This window comes from Ascidiella aspersa, chromosome 1 (assembly GCF_963924565.1).
Source record: "Ascidiella aspersa chromosome 1, kaAscAspe10.2, whole genome shotgun sequence".
NCBI lineage: Eukaryota > Metazoa > Chordata > Ascidiacea > Phlebobranchia > Ascidiidae > Ascidiella > Ascidiella aspersa.
Genome location: NC_139447.1, coordinates 37770149 through 37786373, shown reverse-complemented (window position 1 = coordinate 37786373; position 16225 = coordinate 37770149). Strand labels below are relative to the sequence as shown.

Here is a 16225-nt window from a genome sequence, read left to right as displayed (position 1 = left end):
CATATGCCAAGGTCTACAGTCTGTTTATTAAATATAATACGACCTGTTTGTATAAAAATTACAGGGCGTTGCAAATACATATAATTATGTATGCTATACTATGGTGTACATCCCTGGTAATGCTCTTCATGTGCGGAAATGTATCTGCGTCATACGCCAAGGTTTCGTTGGTGAACAACAAATACACAGGAGTCTTGGTGGCCATAGATCCCAAAGTGCCCCAAACGGACACGATGATCGATTCAATCAAGGTAATGTTTATTATTTATACCTATCATTCACATTAAAGAAATCGTCAAGGTAAAAAAGAAATCTTTATCAAGGTAGAAAGGAAATGTATATTAAGGTAGAAAGGAAAATATTTATTTAATGATATCTACGAAAGACGACATTTTTGTTTTTTTCCGCTTCCAGAAGTGTTTGCTTTATACTTTTTTCTATCTCTGTGTGGACTCCAACTTTTTCCAATAAGCAATTCTACCTAACCATCTATTCTAGTTAATGAAATAAAATTGCCCTTCGTTAGAATCTCTAGCGTCTTTATTATATGATATATGGATCGTACAGTATTATAGAGAAACACTTCTATACTTTTTGTACATTGCACGAGCGTTGACCCGTTTAAGTTTACCCTTGTTTCAAAGCGTAAATAATAAACCATCGTCAAATTAGCCCCTGAAATGTAGAAGAGTTATCATTGAAGTTTACAACCCGCTGTTTAAAAACACTGCTACTAATTTAACACGAATAGCCACCGTCAACTATATGAATGGTGCAATTAGAGATATTTGTGTAAATTTGACAACTATTTTTCGTATTGTAGTTAGACACTGTGAGTATAACATTAGCTGTTACTTTTTTTTCAACGTCGAACAATAAAAATAGTTTAAGCTGGCAAAACAAGAACCTTTGTTTGACAGACAATGATCACTGAAGCTTCAGCTTTTATGTTTGACGCAACAGAGAAGAGGGCCGCCTTTGGTGACGTAACAATCCTGGTCCCGAGAAATTGGAACATGAGCGGTGTGGAAATAGCGACTCAACCTTACAGCCAGGTAACGTATACTACTTTGAAGTAAAGTTGCATACTGTTGTTCAGTGGTTCTCAACCTTTTATGGCATGCGGCACCCCTCAGAAATAATTAATAGATTGCGACAGCCCTACAAGATTTTTCCGTAGGTAATTATTGGCACTAGAATGTCACAATAAACGAAACTGAAACAGCGCACATCAACTCTACACAACGTAGAAGATATAATCGGATTTATTCCACTGTTATCTTACACTAAAATTTGTAAGAGTTGAGCACAAAACAAATATTTAAAGGTTCTCAAATATCTCTCGGCACCCTTGAGCACTAGAAATGGCACCCCGGTTGAGAACCACTGCTGAAGTTACTATAGTAGGAGTATTAAAGCCCCAGAATAAGTAACAAAGGTATTTACGTTTTAATTGTTGAAAATTAATAAAGAGGCATTGGAAACATAGGCCTACCTAGGAAAATTACCAACACCACGTTGTTTGAGGATAGAAATGAGGTAATTTCGTATCGAATCGGAGCGACGTCGTATTATTTCCCGCAAAATATCGGGCATCCGTTTTGGAAAACAAATTGTCCTATGAGAAACCTAATATCAACAACACCATACTTTGAAATACGTTTCAGGCGGACATAGTAATTTTAGAAGAAGACCTTCTTTCTACTTTATCTTATCGTGGTTGTGGAGAACCTGGGGAAAAAATTCAGCTTTCAACCAAACTTATTGAAGGGATATGGAACTATGGACCAATAGGTTGTAAAAACATTGTAAAGTTTTTATCAGTTGACGTTCGAACAATAATTTTGCAAATGGTGTAATGTCTTTTTCAGGTGCATTTAAGTCATTTTATTTAAATGACCTTACCCGCCATAATAATATTAATAAAAATGGAATTATAAGGACTGGGACTATACTGGAGTAACCAATGTCTTGGAATAGGATTTGACTTGAAATTTGTTTTAGATGACCTAGTTTTGACTTAAGGTATTTTACCAAACTTGCCTTTGTCAATTCAGAACGACTTAAATCTTTGTAATTTGCCAAAAATAGACAGATAAAACTTGATAAGAATATCAAAGCCCATTCTTACTTAGTCTTATACTACACCCTTCAACCATTATGCTAAAAAAATTGACAGATAAGACTTTAATCAAAACAAATTTATCCTAGCGCAAAAGTATTCAGGCCTAATTAGCCTGATGATTCTTAAATATTTGTCTTTTTTAGGCAAAGTGTTACTACATTTCTGGGCTCAACTCAGATGGGGAGTAATGGAAGAAAATGGAAAGTTTTATTTGGACAGCAACTTGACGCCTCAAGCAATAAGGTTAAAGTTATGTCATTTGAAAACTAGATTCGGTATGTTCTAGGTGTTACATTTAAAGGTCTATAAACGAAACACTTATAACCCTTTATTTATAAATGACACATTTTGTGATTCTGTAACAGCTGACTCTGCGTGTAAACGTCTCAACAGTCATCTACCAGTAAAAATGGGTTATTTGTCTTATTTTTGCACATAAAACAATTAGTTTGCTATATCTTGCTTTTATCTTATTTTTTAGTTAAGTCCAAATAGTTTCACGTTATAGTTTTATGACAAGGGCTTGAATGGAATTTGGCTTGCTTCAATTATGACTTGACTAATTGTTATATATCAGAATATACTTAACTTGAAAATTGGCCATTTTTCTGTTTACAGATGTCCATTGGCTCTCAAGGGAACTTACGCGAATTTGGATGGATCGGCCTGCGTACTCAATACATCTACCAAGCTGTACGAGGATGACTGTGTGTTCCGGGGACAATATGTGCAACCAACCGGCCTCTCAGCCTCTATAATGTCACATCAGTACGTTGCACAGGTAGGTGGGTTCTGTATTGCTGGTGCTTTGATTGTCAGTTTTAGTTATGTAATGAGTAATGTCAATTACTTGATTAAAGTGCACTTAAGTCACCATTTGGTTATTTGTCTTAAGTTTTGCGCATATAGCCTAGCAATGAGCACGCTATGTTGCGTTTTGTGTTATTTTTTTCAGTGATTAAATGCTCATAATCGGACTAGTTTACTAATTTTAATAGTTTAGCGTTTAATTATTATGACAAGGACTTGACTTTTAAATTAAGTTTCTTTTTTTTTTGAGACTTGAGTTGTTTTTGCAAATTACTTGACTGGGACTTAAGTCATTTTAAAATGGCTTGTTTACAACACTGGTCAGATTACCCATCGAAACCTACTCATTACTCGGCCTATTTTTTTATATATCTGCAAAATATCCATGAAACCTATCCCCAACATTGGCTGGCACGGTTTCTCTCTCATTTTTTGGCCACTTCAACTTAGGAACATGATGTCCGATACCCGAAGTTTTATTTCCGCTATTTTGAGCAAAACGTACAAAATCAACTGGCGAACGTTAAAACAAAACTGCGTCCTTTAACAGGCGTAAAATTAACTTCAAATTAGCTATCCAAAGCGCCTGGTTAAGTAGTTACACCTCCCTTTGTTTCCATTAGTTTTAAAACTAAGTCTAATTTTCCCAGGTGACCAAGTTTTGCCACAACAACGCTAGCGACCCTGTAAATCTGCACAACCAGGAAGCGCCCAACAAGCAGAACAGGTTTTGTGGGCGGCGAAGTACTTGGGAAGTTGTCATTTCTTCCGAGGACTTTGCATCGAACCAACCAAACGACGCTTTGGATCTCAATGTGAACTTTAAAGTGGTTCAGGCCAGAAGCAGCCCGGTTTACGTGCTCGTTCTTGATGTTTCTGCAAGCATGATAGGGGTAAAAGTTAATTTCTGCAATAGCTGTAGCGCCCAATATTTTTACGTCTGTATTTTATAATGTTACATTAATTTTGGTCTCATTACCACTTATATAATGTAGCTAATTTCCCGGAATTCTAACACATTTACATATATATTAAAAAATAGTCACCTCTGACAATTTTCTGACTTATAGAACTAACATGGACAAATTGGACATATGGGCATAATGCGACCAGCCCTGCTTTATCACATTTTGCACCTGTAAAAAATTAATTGGTTAGCCTAAAACATACCATTCTGGTATCCAGGCGTACATGTACGTAGCTCCTCCCTATAGATTGCGCATCGTGGCACATTGCATACATTTGCATTATAACAACCTTCTGTTTTTAGACTAACTACGACATCGTAAAATAGTTGGTTCCCGCTCTATTTTACATTATATTTAAGTATTATTATTACGCTGTTCGTTGCAGACGAGGTTGGCAGATATGATATCTGCTGCAACGGCATTTCTAAACACGTATGCACCAAATGGATCTCAAGTGGGGATAGTAGAATTTTCATCAACTGCAAGAACCCTCAGTTACCTAACTCAAATCGATGGAAATCGAAACACCTTGGTTTCGAGATTACCAACTACAGCAAGTGGATATACGTGTATCGGTTGTGGAATTGTGTCTGCACTGACGGTAACAGGTCAACATGCAATGTTTATTATTTGTGTTACTTATAATGCCGGTTTATCTTTATAGATGTTAAATGCTGACACTCACGGTACCAACGTTATTGTGTTGACTGATGGAGGAGAAAATGAACAACCATACGTGTCGACTACACAATACCACGTGCTAAGCAAGGTAAACGTTAGTAGAAACATCATTGTTTTTTGCTTCAAAGTCTTGCCGTAAAACAGTACCCACCAAATTTCATCTTCAATTTGTGTCGAAAAATAGGCCGCAAATTTGTGTCGAAATATACATAAAAACAAAAAAATTGACGAAAACTATTTTACTCATTAAGAAAATGTATCAATGCTTAAGACATTTAAATGTAACAACTAAATTATCACAAGTCCGGGACTTCTATAACAAGCAACCTTTAAGAACTGTTTCCTTCCATGCGAAAAAAAAAATCCTCAAACACTCTTAAAAAAAAGTATAAACTAGTATGAAATCATTTTGTTGTACTCTAAATATGCAGGGAATCTGCCTTCGCGCGATATTTTTCGGAGAGTCGAGTCAAAACGCTGCTTTGCAAAGTCTGGCTGAAAGCAGCTGTGGAAGTTGGTTCTACAGCAGGGATGGCGAGATTGGAGATCTTCTGAGCACGTTTCAAGCCACTGCTCGAAATGATGATGGAGATATCACCAAACAACAGATACAGGTTGAACAGAAAACACAAACAAGTCGATTTACATTTTATTCATTATTTTTTGCTGTTTTAAACAAGTTGATTCCTAACGTCTGATACAAATCATTTACGAACCCACTCTTTAGTTAAAACATACAGATAAGGTCTTGATTTTTAAACCTATTAAAATCACGAATAACTTTCACGTTAAGTCCATTAAAAGATTTAAACACTTTCTTGTCTTGAACGTAGTATTGTACTTAATTTATAGTTTAATACAGTTAGCATCTGTCTTTAAAGTGTGTTGATTCATACTCGTTAGTATGTGGGCATATAGATATATTTTATTCTCAAAAAGACTTTGTAAAACGCCATTCTTTGTGGGTTTTTTTCAGGTTTCAAACGACCAGGTAATAACATCTCCAGGTCAGAATTACACCGGCACCATTAACATTGATTCTACCATCGGAAACAACACAAAGTTCCAGTTCAGTTACAGTTCCACACAACCAGTGATTGAACTGACCAGCCCTGATGGTGAACGCTATTGTTCGTCACTTGTGCCTGCTGGATGTACTTCCTACGGAGTGGTTGATTCAACTGTGAAAACTGTGGTTTTTACCATACCTGGAACCGCTAAGGTAGCCTACAGTTCAAATCACAGTATAGGAAGAAAACTTTGAAACAAACTCTTTGTGCTTAAGTGAGATAATTAAAAAAGCTCGCGTTACACTTATGCAGGACAATAATACCCATATAATGCTCTTAACATACGACACACCAATATTGGTATAAATACTATAATATTATTACATGGTTGATTTTATGCCTTTATGAACAGTTTGATTTCCTAAATTGGAATTCTTTTCTCGGCACACTTAAGGATATTTTGAGTCACACTATAGTGTAGTGTGACACACAGTTTGAAAATCAACAAAAACACATTAAAAAAAAGAACAAACCAGGAAGGACCAATTTAGAAAAACAATAATAAAATAGCGAATGTAGCCTACAGTTAAAAAATAGATTAACATATTGACCAGTTTTAACCAATTACTTGCCCACAACTGATTTATCCACCTGTAAATAAATAGTACTTAAAACAATACAACAATCTTTTTAAATCAGTAATAATTTAAAATCCAGTAAAATTCAAGGGGTGCGATGCTTGTTACTTAGAATGTTTTTAAATTTCACCTGTGGGTTAAAAGTTTTATCGCGTAGGCTGGCACGTGGACCTACATTGTGACGTCATCATTGAATCAATCCGTCACCGTAAGTGTGACGTCATATGCTGTCAGCACAACGATTGACCCAATCATTGTGGAATCTGGAACCTTCGTCAAAAATGTTTCCAACCTCGAAGTTTTTGTTATTTTCACAAAGGTAAATTTAATTTCACGAATAGCCTTTGCCTATTTCAACTCTGAATAGGTTTTACATCACACGAGATACAACACTGTGGGATTACATTTAATAATAGTTTTCCCCAATTTGTGTTCTTGACAAAGCTTTTGAAACCAGAATGCATGGTAGTGCTTTGCAACTAATATAAGTTTGCGTTCAAATTCCAACAATAAGGATTGTTTGGAACCCATACTCAAAAAATTAGCACAAATGGCAAAAGTTAGCTATGAAACTGTTCTCCGTATAGAGGCTGAATAGAGTAATTTAAGAATCACGCAGAACTGATGTTAAATAGTTTATTGCTTGCCTGCTGTTAACAAAACACCGCAAACTGAAAAAAAAGAACTGTTCGAATGTGTAGCAAATAAGCGTAACTTTCGTGAGAGAAAAGAGTCAAATGTCTTTTCCAAATCACGTTAAATTATTCAAAAATGTACGCCTAAGTAAACGTAGTTTTAATAGACAAATCAAAAATTGACACTTAATTCACTCAGGCGTAGAACTAGTAGTTATTCAGGCATGAACTTGTGGGGTCGCTCACGCGTGTAGAGTTACAAAACAACTGATTTCAAAGCAGGAGGCCCTTCTAAAGGGCTTAGTTGAAGAAGCTTTGGTATAAATAATACAACAAAAACAATAATATTACAAAGAAACACTGAAGCCATGGTGTGATATCCACCTTTTTATAATTTCATATAATCTGTTATTTCTTTAGGTGAGCCAAGGTACTCTCAAGGTCACTAACGCCACCGTAGAAGCTCTAGTGACAACTCCAACTGGTGTGAAAGTAAATATTCATTTGAAAGATGGCGGCGCTGGTAAGTGAGAGTTTCTATTTGTCATTTATTTTTCAAAATTAGAAAAAATACTGATATGATGGTAAATACTTGCAGCATTACAAACTATTGTGCTAAAACTTTTTTAGTTAATTGTTTACAATAGTTAATTTGCTTTAAACGAGTTTTGGATACAGCTTATGTTTCTCCAATCTAAACGTTAACATTTAGGTTATTATATATATATGGAGTAAAACTGCTGGAATTAGTTCTAAAACACTTTTTAAACTTTTCATAAACCACAAAGCCCTATATATTATTGTTAGTCATGATACAATACAAAGCGTAAGGTGGTATTTATTTTCTTGTGCTTTGTAGCACCATATAGTATAAATATTAGTGTAACATTGGAATTGTTTTAATACTAGTAAAGAATGGAAACTCGTCGGTGTTTTTGAGCGCGTAAAATGTTTTCTTTTTTCTCGCAGTCCCTGATTTGGAGAAATCCGATGGAATATACGCGGCCTATTTTATTCCGAACGAAATCGGACGACATTCGATTCGAGTAAGCCCAATTTTTTCGTTATTTTTTAAATAATTTTGAATTGCTTTGGAGCATAATGGTTGGAGGTTGTAGAAAGACGTAATAAGAATATCAAAGCCCATACAGAAGTAGGTATCATTTTGGACGTTTCGAATAACTCTTTATTCATTTTCAACATCATGATCATCATGACATTTTGCATTGCATTTCAGCTTTGCGTTTACCGGCGATATCTATTTATAATGTCTTGTTTGTTATCTGAAAAATGTTCAATATTTTATTTAAAACATAAGTTCGATGTATCAACTTTACATTGCCAAATGCTTCGGAAAAGCTTACCAAAATCATTCATCACCATTATAATTCAATCAAGGTAAGTCTAGAAATACAACGAGCCTGCAGTGAGTTTCGAACTCACGACCTCGGTCATACCGGGGCTGGCACTCCACCACATGAGCTATGTAGAGGTGAGCGAGTGGCTAAACGACCATAGCACCATTTGCCTGCCTGCTGCATCCTCCTCGTAAAACTGGCCTGTGGTGAGGTTCGAACTCACGACCTCGGTCATACCGAGACTAGCACTCCACCACATGAGCTATGTAGAGGTGAGCGAGTTAAAAACAACCATAGCATCATTTGCCTGCCTGCTGCATCCTCCTCGTAAAACTGGCCTGTGGTGAGGTTCGAACTCACGACCTCTGGTCATATCAGTACTAGCGATCTAACAACTGAGCTACACAGGCTCAGAAGGGAGTCAAGAAACAAGCATAGCACCATTGCCTGCTGCATTCTCCTCGTGAAACTAGCCTGTGGTGAGGTTCGAACTCACGGTCATACCAGTACTGGCGATCTAACAACTGAGCTATATAGCTCGGAGCGAGTCAAGAAACAAGCATAGCACCATTGCCTGGTGCACCTTGTTCGTACATACAACATCAATTTACAAAACTATGGTCGGTTTTAGTTCATAGAAGGTCTTTACGTCCCAAGTTTGCTAAACCTCATATTTCAACAGGTTACAGTAAGTGGTACTGGAAGCTCCACCAGAAAATCCAGCGATCCGACAAAAAGATCTCGGAAGCGAAGGTTTTCGCCAAGACTAAGCAGCAGCGGTAAGTAATATAATAAGGGTGGGTACAGTGTTGTAATGATTTAAGATAATGACTAAACTTAAATATACTTAATAATAATGTTCCCAAACCTAACAGACTTTTTTATCGAAGCATTACTTCGAATGAATTTGCTCCCATGATGACTTGCTCTAAATTGGTGTCGGACTTTTAAGGATTAATTTAAGTGCTTTTAAGGATTGACTTTAGTATCTCAAAGTACATTGGAAATTGGACTGAGACTTTGTAACTCATCTTCTCCTACCTTCAAAACTTTTGATTTAGATTATATTTCAAGTGATTAATGTTGTTCGTGTGATCTTCACTTACAGGCCCATCCGTAAGCGTCACTGCGCCTAGTGTCAGCTCAAGTGACCTTGATTCGTTCTCCAGAGTTGAAATTCCAGCAAGTTTCTCGGCAACAAGAGCGTAAGTTTGGGATTAATTAAATGTTTTGCAACTTATTTGTGGTCAAAAGTTTGATAGGTAGTGTTCTATTTCTTGTATTGTTCGCTCGAAGAGTAAATAGAATGGGGGTAACGAATAAAAGAAACAAGCCTTTATAGCTTGGATAATTGGCAATCTACATAACACAGACGAATAGTAATCACCACAGGCAAAACAGTAAAGAAATGCGGTACAGTTAACGAAACACGTGACTGTGAAATGCGCGTGCGCGATTACTGCCTTGGCGAAAGTACACGAAGCGGACCACAACAGGTAGTTTCCAACTGTCTTAAGTTTTGTAATTGTATTTGGTGTTTAGAGGTTTTCTAAACTCCGTGTTGTATTTTGATACCCGATATTTGGTAAAAATATCACACAGTATGTTTCGCTTTGTAGATTTTACCAAGGGTATTTCTCAAAATACAAAGGTCTGGTTAATTATGGCGTTTAGCAATAATTTGACGAGCCAAATAAATGAGTTTTCATCAATTGTGAGGCTAAAAGTGAACAAAATTTTATCTACTTAGTAACATAACTTGCGATACACATTGTCGTTAAACTTCTGTTGATTTGTGTGAAAAAAAGGTATTTATCTTGCCTATGTTTCTTCATAGACTTCCTGCTGCAAATTTATCTGCTTTACTTGGACCCAGTCAAATATTTGACCTTGACGTTGTCCAAACTGACCTTGAGACAATTGACAAGGTCACCGTGACTTTCACAGCACCAGGAGATGACCTTGACATTGGAACGGGTGAATTTATTGACTTATATTAAAAAATAGTCTTTTATGCAACATAAAATTTGGATATCAAAGCTACTTAATGAACTGACCTTGTTCGAAATGTTTTTAATCCTTTGCAACTCTTTCCTCGAACATTAAAAACCTATATTTTAACGTGCGTTTCACCGAAAGAGTGTATTTTTGAAAATGCAACATTTTTCCTCCTCAAAACCAAAACCTGACTAGCGTTTGAAAGGCAACCTCTGGTTTTAGATTTCAAATAATATTTAAAAATGTTGAACCCAAATCAAACAGGCATAAACTGCTTTCACCCTAAGAACAAAACAGATTTGAAGATTATTTTTGTCAGTTAGTTAAAGTGGTTGGATTAAGCAAGGCTGTGTTCAATATATGTATGTGACCTATATAAAACTGTATGCATATTTTTAAATCAATGTTACTTTTTCTTTTTTCCTCAGCTTCTCGTTACGATATCCGATACAGTTTCACTGCTCCACGCAGCGTCTCGCTTGACTTCCCAACCTGGACCGACGTCACAAACGCCTACGCAACGCATGGTAACGTCACAATGCCTAAAGCGTCGGGAGAAGTGGAGACGTTTGTGGTCTCACTTGTGGGGACTCCCTCAAAACAAAACTCATTAAGGTAAAAAGCCAAATGAAAATATATTGGCTCGCCTGTTACGCGAAGAACGGCGGCGATTTTTTCACATTTGCAATTCGACACAAGAAACCTATCTAACCCCGTTTTGACTCCCCCCATGCGCCCTCTCCACTTTGCAAATAAAAGGCATCAAATTCTCCGAATGATTCATTCGAAAAAAAAATACTTGCGAAGGCTTTTGCGAAATATATATATATATATTGGCGACTTTAAGTTTATAGCCAAAATACTTAAATCAAGTCACGTCATTTGTACGGAAGAACTAGGTCAAGTCAATTCATTTGTGCACTTACATCAAGTAATTGACTTAAGACATTTTAACACTGCTGGTACCCAACATAAATACCATAGCACCTTATTGATTTGATGAGTGTATTTCTGTGGACTTACTGCAGTAAGCTCTTCTGAAGGCATCTTATATAAACCGTATTTTTTATCACTCCAGGGTTTGGTTCGGAGTTCGTGCCCACGATTCTGATGGAAACGCCGCCGATATTTCCAACATCGCAGTTGTGTACATGTTCAACAGAAATGTAGCTCCACCATCAACAACATCAAGCACAGTTAGAAGTACAACATCGGATCAGACAACTGTAGAAACCACCACCACATCTTGTGAGCAGAACTTTTTAAACTTTTTGCAAATTAGATCATTTCAGTTTATTTCATATTAGATTAAAATTAAAGTTAATGCATTTAGACTTTTGTAAAGTAGAATAGGATTAAAATGACTGAATTGTAGAAAAATAGAAAATAAACTAAATTTGAACGAATTATATTTAATTATTTTACGATCAATTTAGTTCTCAATTTATTCTCATAAGAATGTTGTCTGTTAAATTTGCGTGGTTTTGTTACATTCACTGATGAAGGTATCCTGGATAGGTAGCCGAAGTGCAAAAATAAATAAGTGCCGGAAGAACTTATTTTCAAAATAAGTTTGACTAATGTGTGACATTTTTCGCTGGCTGAAACACGTGATCATATAAAAAGCACGCGATCATATAAAAAGCACACGCGATGTTAGAAAGAAAATCGTTTAAGGTCGCGCCACTTTCAATAAGTTTATTATTTGGGTTTCAAAATGTTTTGTTTACTTTTTTATTTAACACAAAAAATGATCTTGTATTTTATTAATCAAGTTTTATTTTATTAATCAAGTTTTTTTTTATATAACACGTGATCATATAAAAAGCACGAAAACAAGCGTAAAGAAAAATTAAAATATTATTTATTGATTTTTTATGTCCGCATACGCCGAATTTGCAATTGTGATAGATTTATATTTGACTCGTATAGAAGGTTACACGGAAACAAATTTTATTTGCACGTAATATTATAATCCTATGCAATCGATTCTACTGTTGCATCTACTACATCATAAATCAGTAGCTGTAGAAAAGCAAAAAAATCTGCTAAATTTTGTAAATAAAAATGATTATAATAATTTCAACACAAATATGAATCAATTATTTAAAAAACATTTTCTGTTTTAACATGAAAAATTTAGATTTTTTGGAAAGATTTAAATCTGTTTTTTTTTTTATTTACGCTGCATATTAGCATATAATAAGTCAGTTTCAATTGTAACATGCATTGACATTTTATTCCAGTTTCAGATTCTGTTGAAGAACCATTTCCTTACCTAACCGTCATCATTGTCCTGGGAATAATTGCCGGAGTATTTAGTAAGTAATATATTATTTTTTGAAATAGGCATTATTATATAAATGATGTTAAAAGTACTACATAAGTGTGTGTAAAAAAAAAGATTGCATAATTAAACTTTTTCACCTGGTCATATCATGTTATAAAATAAAACTTTCAGTTTATTTTAACGCAACAATTTTTTTTTTGTTTTCTCAACTAACTTTTCATTTTTTCGTATCGACATTCCACAGAATAATAAAATATAAAAATACATTTTTATTAACTTTTAGAAAAAAATCACGCTTTAGAAACAGTCTTTAAAATCAAGAGATCAGACTTAATATTTTTTTGACCGTGCACTTTGCTGCCGGTTCTAATAAAACGTTTAAATACACTGTTTCTGCATCAATTAAAAACAGGTTTTCTTTAAATTATCAAATATAACGACCTTATACTAGGTAACTCTTAATAATGTCAGAAGGTAACCAGGTTTGGTAATTCAAACGTCGACGGGTATAATAAAAGTTTTCTCCGAAGATCCATATTTTACTTGAAGTTTACTTTATTTGTTGTTGTGCAGTTCTTCTGTTTTTCCTGATGCTCATCATACACATTTGTGCGAAAAGAAGAGCCCCGGGCAATTTTAACTTCGGAAAACCAGATCAAGATCAAGCACAAGAAACACATGGAAACCCTTATCAGCTAGAGCCCATCTAAAAACACAATGTCAATTTTCTTCTCAGACTCTTCACAATAATAAACAAAATAAAATTGCGGCACTCTTTACTAAACAATACGCTTATCAGTATCTTAACAATCACCAACAAATTTGGTAGTGCTAACATACAGTAATATTAACTTTAATCGACTTGATCATGTTGTTTGCCTAAATACACAGAAAATCATCGATAAAACGCGGCATATTCATTAAACCTTTCATGGTAAATCCTTAAATTGTAATGTTGTCATCTATAAGTGACCGAAATAAAACTCTCAACTGTACTTACCTGATGGGGTCTTTAACCGCGTCAATACGGGTTAGTATAATAGAGCCCGAGCTCTATCAGGTGCGAGCATAGTGCGAGTAGCTTTTTTTACTGCAGCTATACCGTGTTCGAGTCTTTATCTCAGCCTAACAGTGTTGTAGTTTTGTCTAGTTTTGTTGCTGTTGTCAGGCAAGCCCAGTGCCTTCCTTCACTTTTCGAACAGCATCTAACCCTGGGCTGTTCTTCTTTGCGCCTCTAAACTTTTATATTGATATCTGTTCCTCTCTCTGTGGTCGTAACTAGTCCTGGGCGGCCACCTAGTGCTTGTATTATTGTTATAGTGGCCGTAACTAGCCCTGGGCGGCCACCCTTCTTCTCAGACAGCATGTAGACCTGCGCTGTCTATACTTTAGCAATCACACATACGACACCTGTTTTTCTGTGACGTCATTGATTGCTAATTAGGCAATCAGCGCTTTTCGCTGATTGCTTAATTGCTTAATTACTTTGCGTACCTATTTACCACTTTTTAACGTCCGTCTCGACGTTAAAATACTTTACACATACACACACCACAAACGAAAAAAAAAATGGACACTGACGCCAAATCCCTAAACATTAAAATCGTCAGCGACAACGAAACCGATATACAAGATTTCCTACACCTCTTCGAAGAAGACGGTGCCTTCTCCGCATATACTAACAATATAATTGGAGCAAGGACATTGAACAGAACAAATAAACTCTATATCATCACTTTCAAACCGGATTCAATAAACCAGGAGCAAAACTATATGGAACTTCATAATTTAACAAAAGACGGTATCCACATCACTACTAAAACTGGAAAAAAACTCTTCATCACGTCGCGCATCCCACCTAAACGAACAACGAAAATTACTCTGTACCCCACACCTTTTCACCTCACCGAAAAGGACCTCAAAAACATTGCTGCGTACCTTAGTTGGGGAACAGTCGAGAACATCTATTTTTGTACTCACAAAAACCTTCCCGCTTTTCGGAATGGTTTCGTCAACCTCTTCATATCAGATATTAACACTGAAAACATTGAACACGAAATCCGGATCGACGACCATACAATACAAGTTCTTCGCCCTGGCGAAAACATGGGCCCAATGTGTGAAAAATGTAAAACAAGGGGCCACTGGGCTACAGCCTGCCCAATGGAAGAAAAGCGCAAATGTAGGCACTGCAACGCGGAAGATCATCGTTCCAAAAAATGTCCCACTCTTCCACAAAATCAACCGGAATACAATAAAAATTACCCCCCACTTATACCAGATCCTACCCAACAACAACAACAACAAGGAAACCTAGACTCAATCATAGAAGTCATCGAAAAGTGGTTCCCCGGTTGACCCCCCCCCATCGACACAACCTTCAAACACCGACCAACAAAGCTCATCGAGCAACACCAATCTCCCTGTTCCTCCAACCTTTTCACCACCACGCGACGACACCCCATCAACAAACTCAATATCAGAACTACATTTCAACCTACTCGAAGAATTTGAAAATCACCCCGCCATCATCTTAGACACAGGAACTCCAAAACGTAAACGGGCCGAGTCACTCAGTCCAAACAGACCATCAAAATCATCGTCAAGAGATAGAGAGGAGCAGCCTCCCCCTCACCCTCCACTTCACCAAGATTCAACACCCCCCCACCCACCATCAATGTCCTTCTTCGTAAAGAAACGCCGGCCACGAAGCGGAAAGCTCTCACAACAGTTAAAAAAAAATAATAAAAACAACCCTAACTCTTTTAACATACATCTTCCCTTTCCTTTCCTAACCTATGATGTCTTTCTCAATAATCAGCTTAAACATTAATGGTATTGAAAAAAAATTCCTCAATTTAGAACATTACATTTGTAAAAACCACCCCTCCATAATTGTCATCCAAGAAACCCACAAAATAAATAAACCCAAATTAAATAATTTATTAAAACGCATAAACTATATCGCACACCAAACAACACCAAGCGGACAATACACAAGCGGCACATATGAAAGATCTGGCCTGTTATGCTTAATAAATCAAAAACTCTGCGAAAAATATACTATAACACATAATATTATAATAGAAAATCGTATTCAAGCTATCACACTAATCGACAAAAATGAAAAAAACAATATAATAATAATCATAAATCTCTACTTACAATCAGGAGCACTTGGCAACCAATCTCGCGTCGAACAATTAAAAGCAATGAATACTTATATAACGTCAAACACACATAAACATATAATAATTCTCGGCGATTTTAACTTTCCAGACTCGGATTTTGACTTCTCCAGCCTCCGAACCGTCCGATCTAAAAAAGATAAAATTGAATTAGACCATATCAAAAAACAACATAATTTATTTGATTCATACCGGTATTTCGAGCCCACGAAAAAACTTTTTACATACATACGGAGTAATGCAGCATCTCGCCTCGACCGCATATATATCTCCAACAGTTTAAAACCAGCTCTAATAAAACACGGACATCATACAATAACCTTTTCTGATCACCAACAAGCTCCATACATTCAATTAAAAATAGATAACGAAGCTTGATGGGGAAAAGGAACTTGGAAGCTAAATACCAAATTACTAAAACAACAAAACTACAAACTGCGCATTAAAAATACAATACAACAGTGGAACGCCAATTTTCTAAACAATGAAAATATATTATTCAAATGGGAAACTTTAAAATCAAA

At 36.0% G+C, this 16225-nt stretch overlaps 1 protein-coding gene across 1 annotated transcript; it reads left to right on the top strand.

The window, feature by feature from the left end:
- Nucleotides 1-69: 69 nt before the first annotated feature.
- LOC146170378 (calcium-activated chloride channel regulator 1-like) lies at nucleotides 70-14889 on the top strand. Its single transcript, XM_083384152.1, has 20 exons — nucleotides 70-251; nucleotides 921-1055; nucleotides 1668-1794; nucleotides 2269-2368; nucleotides 2744-2906; nucleotides 3586-3828; nucleotides 4289-4504; nucleotides 4568-4672; nucleotides 5016-5198; nucleotides 5561-5806; nucleotides 6390-6551; nucleotides 7288-7390; nucleotides 7837-7913; nucleotides 8908-9004; nucleotides 9334-9430; nucleotides 10063-10202; nucleotides 10652-10838; nucleotides 11302-11471; nucleotides 12470-12544; nucleotides 13087-14889. Exons 1-20 carry the CDS (start codon nucleotides 87-89, stop codon nucleotides 13221-13223), a joined length of 2928 nt encoding a protein of 975 aa, XP_083240278.1. The 5' UTR covers nucleotides 70-86; the 3' UTR covers nucleotides 13224-14889.
- The last annotated feature ends 1336 nt before the right edge of the window (nucleotides 14890-16225 follow it).

Excerpts from the sequence above, each read along its gene's own strand:
- LOC146170378 (XM_083384152.1), top strand. The coding sequence starts at position 87 with ATGTATGCTATACTATGGTGTACATCCCTGGTAATGCTCTTCATGTGC. Across the intron at positions 3,829-4,288 it reads TTTCTGCAAGCATGATAGGG|ACGAGGTTGGCAGATATGAT; the intron begins GTAAAAGTTAAT and ends TGTTCGTTGCAG. Across the intron at positions 10,203-10,651 it reads TGACCTTGACATTGGAACGG|CTTCTCGTTACGATATCCGA; the intron begins GTGAATTTATTG and ends TTTTTTCCTCAG.